Source organism: Asterias rubens, chromosome 13, assembly GCF_902459465.1.
Source record: "Asterias rubens chromosome 13, eAstRub1.3, whole genome shotgun sequence".
NCBI lineage: Eukaryota > Metazoa > Echinodermata > Asteroidea > Forcipulatida > Asteriidae > Asterias > Asterias rubens.
In genome coordinates, this window is record NC_047074.1 from 5076154 (window position 1) to 5096060 (window position 19907).

At 42.2% G+C, this 19907-nt stretch overlaps 1 protein-coding gene across 1 annotated transcript; it reads right to left on the reverse strand.

Moving 5' to 3' along the window:
* On the reverse strand, positions 1-19071 carry LOC117298875 (organic cation transporter protein-like). Its single transcript, XM_033782232.1, has 9 exons — positions 18634-19071; positions 12510-12740; positions 10191-10387; positions 9203-9499; positions 7650-7784; positions 6098-6183; positions 5190-5310; positions 1782-1854; positions 1-783 (listed from the first exon to the last, which is right to left on the reverse strand). The coding sequence occupies exons 1-9, from the start codon at positions 18979-18981 to the stop codon at positions 535-537; spliced, it is 1737 nt and encodes a 578-aa protein (XP_033638123.1). The 5' UTR covers positions 18982-19071; the 3' UTR covers positions 1-534.
* Between the last annotated feature and the right edge of the window lie 836 nt (positions 19072-19907).

A 19907-nucleotide genomic window follows, 5' to 3' on the forward strand; every position in this document is an offset into this window, starting at 1 on the left:
AATACCAATAGTATCCTGAATGCCTTTTAAAAGAACTGTTATTAAAATAATACCACCCTTGTTTCCAGTAACTTTGTATACTTCACTATTGTGCTTGTAAAGCGTATAAATAATGTTCAAAGACTTGACCTACCCTTCTCATAATGACGTCAGTGCACCTCGTGCCAGCAAGTGACCCGATGTACAAGCGATCCACTGGGGCTTGCCCCAGGTGCACTGACGTCACCACGAGAGGGTGATTTTTTTTCCCGAGGCTCGTGTTTATCCTTCCTTGCGAATACAGACAGGAGCTCAGTCTAGGTAATGCAGAGCTCCCTAAACAATAGTTTTCTGGCGAGGGCAGGGAACCGGAACTTGAGTCAAGTCTAGTTCATTGCATGGACAGTGCAATCTGTGTGCACAACACTTTAAGCCATGTCTGACTAATAGCGGCTGTGGCTACCACTGTTGCTAATGGCATTGCTAAATGTGTCGTATTTAAACCCTGTATTTCGTGTATGTAGACTAAACTATGCATTGGGCAGGCCATTGAAATCATTTATTAAACCAATCGCTGTCTTCCAGAGCTATATTGACGATCCCATTGGTTGGTTTCGCGTCCTCGGCCACGCCCCCTTTGCTCAGTTCACTCTTGATTGGTCGAGTCTCTCCCAGTTTCTCGGCATCTTCAATTGTCTCCGGAAGGGGTTTATTTCTCGTCTCCGGAAGCAGCGGAACCAAGACGCCCGCAATGAGGCACAACCCTCCGAATATATTGAGCGGCAGGTAAGAAGAATATTCTTCCTGTATGCACAAACACAGAGAGCATTTTTTAACATTAACTGCTTTGTAGATTATCGCCTGTTGCAACAGTAGAACCATAATAGTAACGTAACAATACTATTTAAAATAATTATGTGAGCTTTATTAGGGCGTCTAATATTCTTTATCCTCGATGCAAATTTAACATCTGTTATATTTTTTAATTATTGTAAATTATGCCGCAATTCAGCGGTATGCTGCGATGACATTTTTTTAATAAATAAACCAACTTAATCTATTATACGTGAGCTTTAATATGCTCATTTGCATGAAATCATTTTTTCTCACTTTGTGTATCTCAACATTATGCATAAAATAACAATCCTGTGAAATTTGAGCTCAATTATTGGTCGTCGAAGTTGCGAGATACTAATGAAAAAAAAAAAAAAAAACCTTGTCACACGAAGTTGTGTGCTTTTAGATGGTTGGTGTCTATACCTCAAATTCTAAATCTGAAGTCTCGAAATCAAATTCGTGAAAATTTCTTTCTTTCTCGAAAACTATGTCATTTCAGAGGGAGCCGTTTCTCACAATGTTTTATACCATCAACCTCTCCCCATTACTCATGACCAAGTGAAGTTTTATGCCGATAATTTTTGAGTAACTTCCAATAGTGTCCACTGCCTTTAAACGGCAACTGCTTTGTAGATTATCGCCTGTTGCACAGTAGAACCTAACAACACCATTTAAGATGTGTAGCTTTATGCTCGTTTGCATGAAATCGTTCAAAAACAAAAGCTTTGGTTTGTTTTCTTTGCTTTAGAGGTATTTTTCCATTTGTGTTAAGCTGTTGAACGTTACTGGGCAACATAGGCCTTTACAACAGTCGATATCTTGTTTTCCACCCTTTCAAATCGGTGTAAACCTGTGGGTCCATTTTCATCCAATTGCATACAAAGTAGCTATTAAGCACAGCACTGTGTATTGTGTTGTCCATTGAACTTGGTATCCTATTTAGGACTTGTTTTTTTTATACTTACGAGATAGATAATAAAAGGTGCAAGCATGCTTCCTACACGACCGCAGATTGACACAATACAAAACCCAATACTTCTGAAAAAAAAAAAAAATCAACGAAAGTTTTAACATTGGTTGGTCCACAACCTTCTGTGTAGACCAATGACTGACAAGTATGGGTGGAGAGTCTAAAAACCTAACATAACACTTGTCAATCAATGACACTACTTGTAAGTAATAAAACATATTTTGCTAAAAGTTACTCGCGGTCGCACAAAGATAAGCTGTGCGTCTGCCAATGTTAGCAATGGCGAATTCCAGCTTTCCCATTGGTTGATTTGCATGATATTTGCTTAACAGAAAAGTCACGTGTTATTGATGCTCTTTTGTTTACAACTGACATGCAGACAGGTGGCATAATATTCTTAACATCTGACGTCACACTTGCCTGTCCGGATGTTGCCAGAACCTTTGACCTGACATTCTTCACACTGAGATTCGCAGTCAGTTCACACTGGTGTTATGAGACCCTAAAATACATGTGATTACATGTCATGTTATCTATAATATAATAAAAGCGCTTAAATCGCATGGGCACCGCCATGTTGTTTTCACTCTAAGTGGTGCCCGCACCCTGCTAAAATGATGCGTCCTGGGGTCAATTTCTGGGTACCCGTGGGTTGGGGCATGTGTTGTTTGTGACGTCACAGTCAAAGCGCGAGCGTGTAGTAACTTTGGGGTTGAGGGCAGGCGTCCTTTCTGATGTCACAGTCACAGCGCGAGCGTCCAGTAACTTCGCGCGTACCCAGTAAAGAACAATGCATGGGGGAGAGGCACGACGACAGGAAGACTGCTGGTGGGGGTTATTAGAGCACGTTGTTGGGACAAGGAGATGGAAGGGGCATATAGTGTGGTCCGTCTGTTGGAAGAGGACGGGGGAACGGCAAAAAATGTAGGGAACATTAGTAAAAGGGCTGGAAAAATAATACGGAAAGGGGAAAAAGAAAAAGGGACTAATGATGACATTGGACAGGGAAGAAATAAACTGGACATAGAAAAATACACGAAACGGATAACCACCGGATTGGCGGGACCCGCGGGGAACAAGGAAAATTATTGGACGGCAAAAAGTACAAAGAACAATTCACGGGCGGGATGATGGGAAGGAGGCACGGGTTAGATTTTGGACGGGGATAGGAGGTAGGGGCACAAAGTGGTACGTATGTGGAACGGGGGACGGGGGGACGGCAAAAATAGAAATGACGGGGAAAATGAACAGGGCTGGGGTAGGGAATGAACAAATTAAAAAGGACTGTCGTAATGTGAAACATGGGACAGGACAATATTAAACTGAATGGGGGGGGGGGGGGGTCAGGCCCATAAAACGGGGAAAAAACACAAACGGGACCCGCGCGAAACTGGAAAATATGAGTTATGGGCAAACATGCAGTGGCAAAGAAAAATGCCAATGCAGGGGATCGCGGGGACGGGAGAGGCACGCAGGCGTGGGTTATATATGGGACGGGATAGGGAAGGGGCACACGGTGGGGCAGGGAGTTGGGAACAAAATGAACGAGGCTGGTGAGGGGGAAGCAAAGGGGTTTGAAAACTATACAGGACAGAAAATAATCAACTGAACGGGAACAAAATAAACGAAACGGGATATAAACGGGACTGGGAAAGAACCATTATCGGGATCCGCTGGAAACTGGAAAATATGGATGGGATCGACAATGCCGAAACGAAAAAAGACGGACAAGTGTACGATTTCACAAAGCACTAAGATTCGTCTTAACTTAGGATGGGTTGTTTGCCACAGTGATTTGTATTGTGACCATGCCCAACCACTTTAGCCCTCCCCTGTACACAACGCTACACTTGCAGTATTTTTACGTTGAGCTTTCTAGCGGGATTGCCGCGCGAAGCGCGGCATCCCGCTAGTGTATACAACGCACGCTGTCAATCATTCTATGTGCGTATAAAGTCCGTTGACCCTGGTGGGCGGCGCTAAACCGTTATGAATGATATAGAATGATCTGGGCTCTGGAAGTTTGAAGTAGTACTTTCAAGAAAATATTACAAATCCTTTATATACGGGATAAATCTTCGACAGGACACACTCAAGACTGGTGGAAGCTACGACTTCTGTGATTGTATCTTCTTCTGTGGACATTGTCGGAGTGAGTTTACCCCGTGATAAGCCCTGTTCGCACAGGATTCATATTTTGGGTAACTTAACCATGACGCTGGGTAACATTCTGACGGGTTAACTTTCCCACCGTCCGCACTTGGATTTATTTGACTCGGGTAAACTTACCAAGACCGTGGGTAAACTAACCGAGCTGGCCCCCTGCGTAGCATTGAATAGTTAGATTATCACGAACATATTATTCTTCCATGACAAAACATGTCAGCTTCTTCGGGTCGCGGACGGATGGGAGATTTAACCGAGTCGTCGCGTCCGCATTGCATGGACTTTCAAGCTCGGTTAAACCGACCTGGTCAATCTTCCTGGGCACCTTTGGCTCGGTTAAACTACCCATTCGGGTCGGGCAAGTTACCTGGGAGGAAAACTTCCTGGGCTGTTCGCATTTTGACAAAATGGGTAAATAAGTTACCCATTGGCTCGGTTAGTTTACCCAGATTAAGTCCAATGCGAACAGGGCTAGTCACATCGGCAAATAACTGATTTACCGCCCCTGGAGTTGATCGTTTTACGTAGAGCCAGTGTATGTGATCCTCGCTGTATCTTCTGTAGTCTTGGCCCAAGACTATGGTGCTTAATATTGGATAGTGTACTACGCGCAGTTGTGGCCAAAGCAAGCCCGCCACGGTATGATTTAGTTTACTGGACGGCTTGGAATCTAGACTATGCGGCTGGGAATTTAGACTATACTGGCAAGCTAAATTGCCAGTATAGTCTAGATTACAAGCCGTCCTGTAAACTAAATCGTACCGTGGCGGGCGCGCTTTGGCGATTTACAACTGCGCGTAGTACACTATCCAATATCAAGCCCCATAGTCTTGAGCCAAGACTACATGTATATCTTCTGTTGCTGTGATCCTCGCCTGTATTTCATCCCGGTTGACGTATTAGCCGGTAAGATACTTATTTTGTATAACATAACAACTTTAATGTACACTTGTTTTGTTCAATAATTGTAGTTTATTAAACCAAATCGTTAACTGAAGTGGTTGATAGTTTGATAATTAAAGTCACTTTGATTCTGTGTTCTTTTGCATCAGTGTCACCTTGTTTGATTTCTTTGTTGCATCTGAGAAAATTCAGGCTTTTGGGGTGATTTATATTCACGGATAGTTTGGAGGTTTGCGTATCGTAACACTGGCGCCATTTAAGTATCTGAAAGTGTTTAATCTCTCTTATGGGTGCACAATACACGGGGGCGAGTGTAGAAACGTCAACTTCTTACCTGAGAGGGGTTGGGAAGATCTCCGCTCCATATACGAAAGTTACGGAAACGCTAGACGAGATGCAGAAATTGCCAAGCATTGCTGGCACAATTAGAGGGATGGCAAAACCAGAACCATCACCTGTGGAAGAAAAAATAATGCAAAATATCACTTGGGTAAATTTTCATCTTTTAAATAGGACACTTTAGTGACGCTAGGTGGCAGCAGACGTACACATGTAAAACCATTGTTCTCGGGGGTATGCGCATGTTCAGAATTTCGTAAACAATGGACATTAACCTGATGGTAAGTCTGCTGCCAACTAGCGTTCCAAAGTCTCCTATTAAACTCAAATATATAATAAGTAAGGAACAAAATCAATTGTAGTTGCTCGCACAAAAAGTCTGAACTTCTATAGATCTCATGCATAGGCCGCTATAACAATAGTTACTATACTATTAAGGGCTTATATTGCGCCTTTACAACAACGTATATCGATGCGGTTTAAATTTGCCCTAGTCATTTGGGCCATTATAACGTTAATCATTATCAGCTTCCTGTGGAGTATCTGAGCTGCCGTTGCACCCTGAAAGCTTTTTTAAACACAATTTCAACCTCTACTCTCGTAGGTATCTTTGGTGTGGAGAAGCACCTTTGCATCTTGTTCAAGGACACAAGAATTTCATGACAAGGACTCGAACCCAAGCCTCAATCCGATGGCTTTAAAAACAGAACTTGAGATCGATGCTTCGGCCTTGACACCTCATCGCTATATAAGGTCAAAAATTTGAAACGGCACAACTCTTTGCCAATGAGATGTCTTTGTTACCCATTGGGGGCGTTGTGTGTACTTGTGGAAAGTGGCGCCTCCAAGGCCAACATGCGATTTGGTTTGGACTTAGGGGTCCTCATGTAGGTCTGTACATACCTGTGTCACGTGGTAGGCAAGCCGTAATTACACAAGCAAAACCAGCGAGTATGTGAAATAATACCAACGACGGTCGACGACCCCACCTGGATAAAAAAAAAGTTCGCAGTTTACACTATATGACAGTTTGCTGTCTATCTTTTTTACGTGTTGGTACTACTGCGCACTTGATATATAATCGAAGTCTGTATAGCGCACGTATCTACACGAAGCAGCCACAACCAGGAACACCGGGGCGAACCCCTTCTCTTTTCGATATGTGCACTGTTTTTTTTTTACATGCGTTACACAACACATGGGACCAACGGCTTTACGTCCCATCCGAAGGACGAAGCAATGGTTAAGTGTCTTGCTAAAGGACACAAGTGTCACGGCTGGGGATTCGAACCCACACTCTGTCTTTTCTGATCAGAAATTCGGTGCGAACTTGATACTTGATACTTGATGAGTAATCCCTTTACAGCTTGTAAAAGCTAAACTGGGATGATGTGCTGTGCAATACGCTGTATGTGACCAGTGGTGCAATAAAAGTGTAGGACAAGACAAATTGAACATTGTATACACTGTACATTGGAGGGAGAAACTAGAGGAATCTGTCGTACACGCGGGCCCATTACCCGGATCTCCGGAAGGGCTGCAAGCCTAATGGACCCTGCATTGATCTCCCAATTCGAGAAAATGGCGGTCAAGACCCCAAAAGGGCGATCAAAGGGCGACGAAAGAGAATGATGCCGCCATAGAATGTGAATCTGTTGAAATTAGTGGCTTGTTGCATGTAAGATTTGAGTTGTGAAGCTTTGAAAATTTTCCGCCCCAGAAACGGTCTTGATATATAGATAGGACTCAAATTTGTGTGTGTTAATTTTAAGAATTTGTATTGCCTTTCTAAAAAAAATTAGTTGGAATAATATTGTAAGGAATTTCATCTTGGATACATAAACCCTTAAGTTTCAAAATCACAATCTACCTTTTGATTTTGTAACCGTTCGATCGCGTTCGAACGATTGTAGATGTATAATATACACGAAGCTTATTTCATTTCAAAACGAGGTTGCGTTTTTATATTTAGATATTGCAGCAAATCTGATGTCACGGGGAATTCTGTCCCCTGCACAACGGTCCGGGTGACAGAATCTCTTAGGGGATCGATGCTGTCCCCCTAGATAGGGTCTTCTGTCCGCCAGGGGAATCCCCCCTTCTCATTTTAGGCTTAATTAATGTAAAAATAGTTAATGGCCATTAACTATTGCATTTGAAACGCGGTCCTTTTGGTTTGTAAGTTGTTGCGACAGCAAATTCTATTTTCTGAATTAAAATCTAATTCTGAGGTCTCGAAATCAAATTTGTGGAAAATTACTTCTTCCTCGAAAATTACGTCACTTCAGAGGGAGCCGTTTCTTACAATGTTTTATAATATCAACCTCTCCCAAATAAGTAATAATCTAGAATCAGTGGGACTAGATCTAAATGAAATTTATTAAATTATTAGTCAAAAGAAGAGTCGGTGTACCAGACATGCAAATGAGCCTTTGGACTTGACCAATGAACGCACCACATCATCGTGAACAAAGGGACGGCAAAACCTGGTATCTCCACAACGCTCAACAACAAGAAGTTGAGATATTTGTCTCCTGCGAGGTTGGAACTGTACAATGACATGCCGTAGTACACCATGGTGTTCACGAACCTGTAAAATTAAGAAAAAAGTAAAATAATAGTTCTAACTAAGTTGCCAACTAACTATAGGGTAATTTCCAAAATATTGAACAAGATTATACAACGGTGGGTCGAGTTGACTCCTAACAGGCTAACTTCGAGAACCAATCACGTGACGTGCAACAAAAACGCATGGTATACCTCGGTAACAAATTGTGAAGTTTTATTGGTCGACACAAAGACGCATGTTACATGCGTAGCTCGGGGTCGGGTTACATGAAAAGTGATGTACATGTACACCGGTGTATACATCGCCTTGATCGGTCCCACCGTTGGTTAGTTTCCAGCGCTGTGTACGAAACACCCGCGGGTTCGAGGGAACAGTAAAGTATTTGAACAACTGTTCGTCCGCTTAAACTATGCATACTCGTCGTAAATACTGTTTGAAGATGACATCACCAGAACAATTGATGCACGCTGTGATTTGTGGTTAATAGGTTTTGTAAACCCTCGGTGGAAAATGGCACCGTCGGCTTCGTCTCGGGTACTGCCCTCGGGTGTACAAAACGCCATGGACCCCGTCACAGCGTGCAACCATTATACAATTATACGAGGGGGAAAATGGAACCCGAAGCTAAGGGTGCCATTTCCCCTCGAGTGTGTACAAAACCCATGGACCCCAATCACAGCGCGCAACAATTGTTTTGTTATACCTTTGTATAACTGTTATTCCACTTCTCGAAGTTCTGTTGTCATCTTCAAACATTATTGTTACCGAGGTAAAACAATGTATAATGTACCACGGCTGCACAGGGGCGGGTAACATGAGTTTTGTTAACCAGTGTGCATTACCTTGATCGTCTCCACAGCGTTCGTCGATTTCCACCGCTTAGTACGAAACGGCCGCGGGTTCGAGGGAACAGGTTTGTTATTTTATGCATATGTTGCGCTACACGAAAGGGAGAAGTCTGGGCTTTGACAATATTATTACCAATAGTGTCCAGTGTCTTTCATGAAAGAAGTCGCATTCTGTATTTGGGTTAAAATACTTGGCAGTTGTTAACTTGATAGGAAACAACTGGAACCCTGTTCCAAATTTTAGGCATGTTGATGTGTACAACAGGAATAGCATGACAGCATGAGTTATTCTAATTCTTAAAAGTATTCCAATCAGTCCTGTTGATTGTTTGTATATATACATCATGCAGCATTGGTGTCATGCAGCGGCCATCTTAGAGATACACGATAATGATGGACACGCACTGATTTGTACTCGCGCCGTACTGGTTTGGCCAATGAAAAATTTTCCTTTGACGAACAGGCAAGGGCGCCCTACTCAAAAGACGTCATGTAATAGCCGCTGTACAGAGAGGTATCCTGCCAAAAGCTTTACAGTTTATGCGAGTTTAGTTGGTCATCAACTCAGGTAGAATACAAAACTTTACTTACCACGATAAGCTCATGATGACCAAGTTCTTTAGGACTATCCGACTCCGACAGATGTCGATCACCGTGTACGTTTTCCGTTTGTCGACGATCAGCAAAGGCGTGGCTGGGCTGGAGGCGCTGGAGCTAGAGGTGACAACATTAGGTGCCGATTCGCGAATGGTCTTGTCCCCGAGGGTAAGTACGAATCCATCTGCAGGTGGGCTGATGTTATTCACTCTGGCGATCTTGTTGAGGATTTTGAACGATTCTTTGTTACGTCCTTTTGACAAAAGCCACCTCACGGACTCGTAAAGAATGCTGCGGAAAACAAAGATTTAAATAATTGCGTGAGGCGAGTTAGTCAAATACAAGGGAATAAATTATTTTCAACCACAAAGATTGATAACAGTGTATATCTATATAGGGATAGATAGATCGGCTCTGCTTACCCCAGGCACAGAATCGGCGCTTACGAAGGCAGGGAATTATGTGCTTACGGCAAGCGTGTTTCACGGGTTAGCGGCGAATTCGGGCTTCTGCGCGTACGTACTTTTCACGTTACTAGGCATTCTACGCTTACAAGGCTAACGCAGAAATTCGGCGCTTGCACGTAAGTTGGGAAACGCCATCGTAAGTGCAGAATTCGGCGGTAAGCAGAGCCATGAAATTGGGCCCTGTTGGTAGAGCACCGGGGTACCAGGGAAATCTACCTACTGGAGATACTTGTTCCAAATGGAAATTAACGTGGGTCAAGGAGGACGACAGTTTACCGTATGGGGGGGGGGGGCGGTAGATCTGTAGGGGTAGTCGGTTGAAATTGTAACAGTTGGGTTCGGAGGATTTGGGCAACAAGGCCGTGTCCGAATTTGTGGATTTGGCTACGGCTTGATCGCAGCCTGTTCATACGTTTAAGGGTATAATGTCCTTAGCAACACTCTTAGCAACAGTCGAAGCCGTAGCCGTCAATTCGGATATTTCATAAATAGTCAGTAATGGAGTATCTACTTACAACCAGAGTGGTATCGCGATCAGGCAAGGCAGTGAGATGGCCAGCTGCATTTTCCTCCAGTCACGTATGAAGTACGCGATTGCAGCTAGTAGGACCACACCCACACCCCAAGCTATGGTGTTGACGCACCCGGCGATGGTTCGCATCTTCGGGGAGAACATCTCCATAACCAGGACAAACTCCGACAAGCACATGGCCTTTTGACATTAAGAAGCATACAACTATAAATGATGGTGAAACAACACTTAAATGTAAGGTCTCCGCGTGTTTTTGTGTGTGTGTGTCAACATAATGCTTAACATTGTCCACGAACGATACAACAAAGTTCACATGTGCAAGCTTCAGCTCCTTTTTTGAGAATCAGAAAAATGTCATGTTATTAGTTCATAAGAATGTGGATCATTCCACGTTAGCGAGGTGACGATACCAACCGCACTTCTGGGCACAGCTTAGGCTTGCCCCAAGGCTTGGGCTAGTGCTTTCGCTTAGGCCTTGGCTTGGGCTGGTGCTGAATACAGTGTCTGCTTTTTTAGAATCAGAATTAATTTCATGTGTTTCCATAAGAATGGGGATCATTCCACGTTGAGCGAGGTGATAGCGGGTACCAACCGCACCACTGGCATGGCCGCAACATGCAATGAACTCCCAAAACTCACCTTTAGGCGCACATACTCGGGTTTTAGCTTGTGCTTGGGTTTCGGTTTGTACTTCGGTTTGGGCTAAAGCTTGGGTTTGGGCTTATGCTTTGGTTTAGGCTAAGGCTTGGGATTGGGTATGTGCTTAGGTTTTGGCTAGTGCTTCGGGCTTTTGTGTTAAGTCTGCGCTTGTACTTGGGTTTGGGCTTGTGCTTCGGGCTGGTGTTTTTGGTCTGCGCCTGTACTTTGGTTTAGGCTAAGGCTTGGGATTGGGTTTGTGCTTAGGTTTTGGCTAGTGCTCCGGGCTTTTGTGTTAAGTCTGCGCTTGTACTTGGGTTTGGGCTTGTGCTTCGGGCTGGTGTTTTTGGTCTGCGCCTGTACTTTGGTTTAGGCTAAGGCTTGGGATTGGGTTTGTGCTTAGGTTTTGGCTTGTGCTTCGGGCTTTTGTGTTAAGTCTGCGCTTGTACTTGGGTTTGGGCTTGTGCTTCGGGCTGGTGTTTTTGGTCTGCGCCTGTACTTTGGTTTAGGCTAAGGCTTGGGATTGGGTTTGTGCTTAGGTTTTGGCTTGTGCTTCGGGCTTTTGTGTTAAGTCTGCGCTTGTACTTGGGTTTGGGCCTGTGCTTCGGGCTGGTATTTTTGGTATGCGCCTGTACTTTAGTTTAGGCTAAGGCTTGGGATTGGGTTTGTGCTTAGGTTTTGGCTTGTGCTTCGGGCTTTTGTGTTAAGTCTGCGCTTGTACTTGGGTTTGGGCTTGTGATTAGGCTTGATTAGGCTTGCGCTTGGGTTTGGGCTTTTGATTCGGTGGGCTCGCGGTTTTGGTCTGTGCTTGTACGAGGGTTTGGGTTAAGGCTTTGGGATTGTATTTGTGCTTGGTTTGGGCTTTTGCTTCGGGCTTGTATTTTGTGTCTGCGCTTGTTATCGAGTATGGGCTTGTGCTTGGGTTTTGGCTTGTTTTTCGGCGGGCTTGTGGTTTTGGTCTGTGCTTGTACTTTGGTTTGGGCGAAGGCTTGAGATTGGGGTTGTGCTTCGGTTTGGGCGTGCTTCGGGCTTGTGTTTTTGGTCTGCGCTTGTTATCGGGTTTGAGCTTGTGCTTGGGTTTGGGCATGGGCCCAGCTTTGTTCTGGCCCAAGACAATGGCGTGAGGCTATAGGGCTTGTGCATTTGCGTGGTTCTTTGCTTGGTGGTGGGCTTGCCTTTGGTTTGGGCTTGTATTGTGGCCTGGGCACGTAACAACTGAGATTTGAGTCCAAGCTTGGGCTCTGGCTTGGCTTACGGCTTGGGCTTGGGCTTTCGCTTAGTCCTGGGCTTGAGCTTGTGCTTAGGTTTGGGCTTGCACTTTGGCTTGGGCTCCTTAAAACTGACAGGGTTTGAGTCAAACCTCAAGAACCATGCCGCGTTTTGATTAAAGGGTCTATCGCTGCGATCACCAAATTTGGTTAAATCTCGAGTTGGATTTATGGATGTGTTTAATGAAAAACAGATGACGGGAATGAATGTTTCCATGATTCGTTTTGTGAATTGTAAGCTCGGCCCAAAACAAGTCTAGCCCTACTCTTAGTACTCTGGTAGCCTAAGTGTCTACGTGAAGAAAATATTTCAGACGGAAATAACTCAGCGGGGGCGGAAGGCAGGCATTGCTATTCCTCAGTCTTGATTACAGAAAAAATATGTGAATCAATGTTACCTCCTCGAACATCCCGATGAAAAATAACAAGACCACAAACCAGTGGTAGACGTAGATGAAGTAGATAATGATACCGACAATGGCTTGCAGAAACACGGCGGCCAGGAGCACCGTCTTACGGCCGATGAGATCCGAGAGCTGTCCGGAGACAAACGCTCCTGTCAAGACGCCGAAATATAGAATAGACTGTGCTGTACTCAGGAGGATGTTGTCCTTACAGACAAGGTCCAGCTATGGCAGAGAAATGAGACGAAAATAAGTGTGTGTGACGACAAAAATGTGAAACTGTCTACGGTCTGTTTACGAACTTCATAGATGCGGGCTCGGGCAGGTTTGATATGGATGGAGCACCAGCACTTTGAGCCTGCTCAATTTTTTCGGGCAACCATCCCGTTCTGAAATTAGACGAAACATGAAACGTATACACTTAAAACGAGATAGAGAACCAACGCCCCAGTTTTTGCAGTGTAGGACGGGTTACTCGTCCCGTTGGACCAGCCTTAAGCTTTAATAACTACTCAAGATTCATAGGACTGTATGAGTAAATAGGACTGCGAAGAGTAAATAAAACGCCATGTTCTCTTTAATTTACGAAAACACTATCAAGACGACGTAAGACTACACACCACTAATCAAATCTAAATATACAAAATGGCGCATTTTGGCATGTGAAAAACTTGTACTTTGCAGCCACTTTAACGAGGCATTAGTCACAATGAATATTATGTGACGAGCAAATTTTGTCGCAAATATTTAGTGAAATCATTATCCTAAATAAGTTGCGGTTTGAGGATACATAGGTATGAATTGTTTTCAATCAACATTGCACAGCACGTCCAATATATTTTACGTAACATCCAAGATATTTATAGAGGAGAAGTTTAGAGGACAAGTGTCACGGCTGGGGATTCGAACCCACACTCTGCTGATCAGAAACACAAGAGTTTGAATTCAGTGCTCTTAACCGCTCGGCCATGACACTTCCACAAACAATTACATTGTACTATTACATCCAATTGACGCCTGACCGAAACACATCTAGCACGTCCCTACGAACCAAGTACGGCAATTCCGTGCGTATAGAGACAGCATCGATCACGTTGTTAATTTCCAGAAGACGATCAGAGCATACTGATCGAAACGTCGAGTTAACCCAACGGTTCTTTTTAGAACCACCCCAACTCATTTAGAGATTGTTATTACATGGTGTTACCGCAAACTTTTCTATATCTTACTTCCACCATGCAAAGTTTCAAATCCTACTTAACGAAATAGTAATGGGGATAAATAACACCACGTTGGTGTTGTCACGTATATATACCAGGAAGAGTCAATTTAACACCCAAGTTTTTGCAGTGTAACTCAAGTTAAGACTAGTCTTAACTCTTTGTGAAATCCAAAACGCACTTGGCTGATGACACATTTCAGCGACCCTGCCGGTAATGGGAGAGTTTACAATCAGTAAAAGTGAGATCTCCATTAACAAATTGGGCTCAGTGATTTGTCCTGAAAATAGTGTACTGATGTTGTATCCAAACAATCGTCCTGTCCGTTATAATATTATGTTCAAAATACTTATAATAATTGAAAAAAGCTGTTCCATCACTCAAAGTTCTCGGTGAAAACGATTATTAGAATTGACTCTTTATAAAGTGGTTCTTTATGCAAGTTAGACCATGAATAAAAGTTCGCGGTGTCAACAGCTTTTACGAATAAATTATTAAAAGTGACTCGTTATAAAAATTAGACCTAATAATAGGCCTGTAAGTGGAAAACAAATAATTAAAAATTACTCGTTATAAAAATTAGACCTAATAATAGGTCTTTATGTGGAAAACAAATAATTAAAAGTGACTCGTTATGCAAATTAGACCTTGTAATGGGCCTTTATGTGGAAAACAAATAATTAAAAGTGATTCTTTATGCAAATTAGACCTAATTAATAATAGGCCTTTATGTGGAAAACATGTTAATTATAATTAAACAAGCTGTTCCATGGCTCAAAGTTCCCTGTGACAACATTTTGACGATTTTTTTATCAAGTTCTGGTGGTTAAAGGCAGTGGACACTGTTTGTAATTACTCTGTATAATTATCATCATAAAGCCTTTCTTGATTACGAGTAATGGGGAGAGGTTGATAGTATAAAACATTGTGAGAAACAGCTCCCTCTGAAGTGACGTAGTTTTCGAGAAAGAAGTAATTTTACACGAATTTGATTTTGAGACCTCAAGTTTAGAATTTGAGGTCTCGAAATCAAGCATCAAAAAGCACATAACTTCGTATGACAAGGGTGTTTTTTATTTCATTATTATCTCGCAACTTCGACAACCGATTGAGCTCAAATTTTCGCAGGTTTGTTATTTTATGCATATTTTGATATACACACACTGTGAAGACTAGTCTTTGACAATTACCAATAATGCCACTGTCTTTACGTCACCGAAGTTTGAGTTCGAATCCCAATCGTGACACCATGATGTCATGGAGCAAGATACTTTACTTTAATTGCTTCTCATTACCCATGGGTATAACTGGGTACCTGCGAGGGTAGAGGTTGATATTGTGAATGAAAAAGCCTTCGGAGCGCCACGGCAGCTCGGGGCTGTATACTCCCCAGGGAGATCAGAAAGATTAAAGGGATGTTATTGGCCTATTATGACCAAGTGACTAATGTAAAGTGCATTGATACGGTTTTGTGTGTGAAATGCGCTGATATGAGAAGTGACTCTTTATGCCAATTAAACCTAATAATAGGTCTCTGTGTGGAAAACAAATGATTATAATTGAAAAAGCTGTTCCATCGCTCAAAGTTCCCTGTGACAACAATTTCGACAAAAATTAGAAGTGAATTTGTATGCAAATTAGACCTAATAATAACATTTTAAAGGCAGTGGACATTGGTAATTAATTAAAATAATTATTAAAACCTCACTTGGAAACGAGTAATGGGGAGAGGTTGATAGTATAAAACATTGTGTGAAACGACTCCCTCTGAAGTGACGTAGTTTTCGAGAAAGAAGAAAATTATCCACGAACTTGATTTCGAGACCTCAGATTTAGAACTTGAGGTATCGAAATCAACCATCTGAAAGGACACAACTTCGCGTGACAAGGGTGTTTTTTCTTTCAAGGTTTCTCGCAACTCCGACGACCAATTGAGCTCAAATTTTCACAGGTTTGTTATTTTATGCATAATTTTGTTGAGATACACAAAGTAATAAGACTGGTCATTGACAATTACCAATAATGTCCAGTGTCTTTAAGTTGAATACAAATACTTATACTTGAAAAAGCTGTTAAATGGCTGAAAGTTCTCTTGACAAAAGTTTTGTCGAATATTAGAAGTGACTCTTTGTGCAATTTAGATTTAACATTAGGCCTTTTTAAAGTTGTATTAAAATTATTAAAGAGTGGTTTCCCAGCTTTTGACCTTTAAAGGGAAGGTACATGTTTGGTAATTGTCAAAGACCAGTGTTCTCACTTGGTGTATTCCATCTTTAGCATAAAATGACAAGCCTGTGAAAATTTGGGCTCAATTGGTCATCGAAGTTGCGAGAAAATGATACAAGAAAAAACACCCTTGATGGACGAATTTGTGTGCTTTCAGATGAGAATAAAATACTTCTAGCTAGAAGTCTTTTATTATTAGTGAGAAATTACCTCTTTCTCAAAAACTACGTTACTTCAGAGGAAGTCGTTTCCCACAATTTTTTATACTATCAACGGCTCCAATGCTCGTTACCAAGTCACTTTTTAAGTTAATGTTTGTTTTGAGTAATTACCAAACGTGTACCTTCCCTTTAAATAAAGGTACATCATACAGGAATGGTTATAGACATTGGACACTATTGGTAATTGTCGAAGACTAGTCTTCATAGTTGGTGTATCCCAACATATGCATAAAATAACAAACCTGTGAAAATTTTAGCTCAATTGGTTGTCGAAGTCATACGAGGTTGATGCTCGATTTCGAGATCTCAAAATCTAATTCTGAGGTCTCGAAGTTAAAATTAACTTTCTCGAAAACTACGTTATTTCAGAAGGAGCCGTCTCTCACAATGTTTGATATACTTTAAACCTCTCCCCATTACTAGTTACCAAGTAAGGTTTATGCTAATAATTATTTTGAGTAATTACCAATAGTGTCCAGTGCCTGAAAGGATTTGGGTACTTTTTCAAAATGTCCGTATAGATCTACATTAAACTTACAGGGTTTGAAGATAATGATAGTGGAAAGCTTCCCTTCAAATCTTACTTACTGAGGTGCTGTAGTTTTTGAGAAATGAGTAAAACAATGTCATGACAATACGTTTGTAAATGATTAAAATAATTTTTGTCTCATGAGATGAAAATTACTTTCAAGACATTGTTTTACTCATTTCCCCAAAACTATACAGCAACTCAGCACGTAGTATTATCAGGGAAGCTTTCTACTATCATTATCTTCAAACTGTGTATAAGTTTAGTGTAAATCTGTGGACATCGTGTTTTTTGTCGTACAAAAGTTATATAGACCCTTTAAGGCTCCATAAATAGTTCGTTTTGTGCTAGTAAGCTTAGAGCCTATGGGATCATTTGATTTTTTATTTCAGGATGACCTTTACGTCGAACGATTTGTAATTATTTGACTTGACAGATGTTCGCAAGAAAAGTCTCATTCTCATAAATAAATATAACCAGATTTTAATTACATTGTCAGATTTTTATCGACCCCATTAAACGTATTCGCAAGACGTTATAACATTAATTTTGTACAAAATGAAACAAGTTGAATTTGATTTCGTGTGGACTTTTTTTATGCTATACAGCAATTCGCGCATTTTTTCTGTATACATGTACTACTCTCACACTAGGGTGAATATGCTTGCGAAACATTATGAATGTTTGAAAATCGCGATGAATCCGCCCAAAAGTTGCGATTTGAAAGTGAATAATGTTCTTGGTCGTCCTAAACCTCTCCCTACCAATATCTCACGCATAATACGCACGCTTCACCAACAGTATACCAATGGCTCACCAACTTACGAAAGTCGATGGCGAATTACCGTCTTCACAACATTCGCTGAAGTTTAGGAAGCACTTCGTATTCGCTGCTCTCACAGAGTGGCGAATGTTCTTGCGAAGATGATTATTTGAATTTAGCGTTTAATTCGTCCAAAATGGCGAATGGGTAGTGAATATTTTCATCTCGGTCCCACCCCTCGATCGGCCTCGGTCGGCCCTCTCCTCACCAATGATGAATATATAACGAATGCTTACCAACGCTTGCCAGTACCTTTGCGAACGTTGCAACCCTTAAAGGAACACGTTGCCTTGGACCGGACGAGTTGGTCTATGAAAAGCGTTTGAAACCGTTTTTTATGAAATGCATTACAATTTTTGACTCCCATAAATGGCCGACCGTGTTTGTCGACGAAGTAAAACGAAAACCACGCAATTTCGAGGCATGTTTGTGTAGATCATTGTATTCTACTTTTACGACATCTATCTAACCATATCGATTTTGTAACAAACGGTTACAAAACTCTTTTCAAAGACCAACTCGACCGATCCAAGGCAACGTGTTCCTTTAAGCCCGGTTCCTATACAAAAAAATCGCTGCAGGGCAATGCTTACGAATATCGACGACGAATGACCGTCTTCACTACGTTCGCTGAAATTTAGAAAACTGGTTTCTAAATTGACCGATCTTCGTAAGGAGGTGGGAAATAATTTGTGAACGGTCCGAATTTGTTACCAACCGTTAAGCCCGGTTCATACTTCCTGCGAATGCGAATGCGAAGCGAATCTTGACGTCACAAATTCGCAACGGGCAATTCGCAGCAGTTGAACTCTGTTCTACTCCCTTGCGATAGTCGCTGCGAAAGGAGGGTGTGACGTCAAATTCACGTCAAATTTGCTTCGCATTCGCATTCGCATGAAGTATGAACCGGGCTTTATACGACCCTCCTTTCGCAGCGATATTCGCAATGAGTAGAGGGCAACTGCTGCGAATTTATATTCGTTGCGAATTTGTGACGTCAACATTCGCTTCGCATTCGCATTCGCATGAAGTATGAACCGGGCTTTACGAAGACACGGCGAATGTTGCGAAGTTGCGGAGGGGCGGGGTGAAAGCTTACCTCCATAACGATGGTGTTTTCGTCGTATTGCGAAACAAACTCGTATCCATTGGTACATTCCACTTGGATACTTGTATTGATGAACGACGTGCCGTTTTCACCTTTTTCTACAGCGTACATCAAACACTCTGCGAATGACTCGTTCTGGTCCACCATGCGGGGCACACTCTCCTCCAATGTAAACCCCGGTGAAGCCCGGCAGTGGAACGGTGGCTGATCGGTGGTGAAAATAACCCCGAAGGTCTGCCAAGCCGGTAGCCATGTTCCAACCAGAGTTATTAAGATGAATGCTACGGTCTGGTACCGGCCAAAGTCGCCTAGGTACACCCAGACATCGTCTAAATCCATGGTGTTTAGAAGCCCCCACCCTCCTACCAGATAATGCTTTTGTCTTTGCACCTGGTGGCTGTTGAATCTACCAATAGGTCTCTCCACGCAGCACCTGCTCTAAAATAACTGCACCGTGGAAATTATATAATCTGACAACAAAATACCGTTGCTTTGTAAAACTGCAGCGTGCTTAAAAACAAAAAAGCAATAATAACTTTAAAACAATACTCTGAAGAAGCTGATAAACACAATGGGCCAACTCTTGGCGGATACTGTCATCGTACACAAATTTAAAGACCATTAAGCGAGTGATGTGAATTTCTAAACCTCAACCAACGCATTATAGCTGTTCCAATATCCGGAATAAATCAATTTTGGTTCTAAAAATACCAGAAACCCACCACAACAAATTTCACGCGCTGCAATTGCACACCGACCAAACAACAGAGTCACGCACTGATTATGAAAGAGCACTGTACTATTTTGTATAATGTTGGCCAATCACCTCTACCTCTCATCGGTTGAATACGGGGGATGCATCAATTGATACATTGCCACCTTCACCAATGTCTTCAATCGTCACGTCTAAAGACCAGTATTAATTGTGTATTCATGAATGCTAGGAGTATCAAGAACAAACTGTCCGAGTTGGAAGTCCTGCTTTAGACAAACCATATCCATATCATTACTATTTCTGAGACATGGCTTGACTCATCAGTCATTGATGGAACCATCAGTGGAAATCACACCATCTTCCGTAAAGATCGTCACTCAAGAGGTGGTGGGGTTCTTCTTGGCATATCACCCGACCTTCAACCTAGTCCCATCACTCATCCCAGCCTCGATATGGTGGAGTGTGCATGTTTATCTCTTGATTATAGTAAAGCATTTGATTGTATTTCTCACAATATTCTTGTAAACAGACTCAGATATTCCTATGGGAT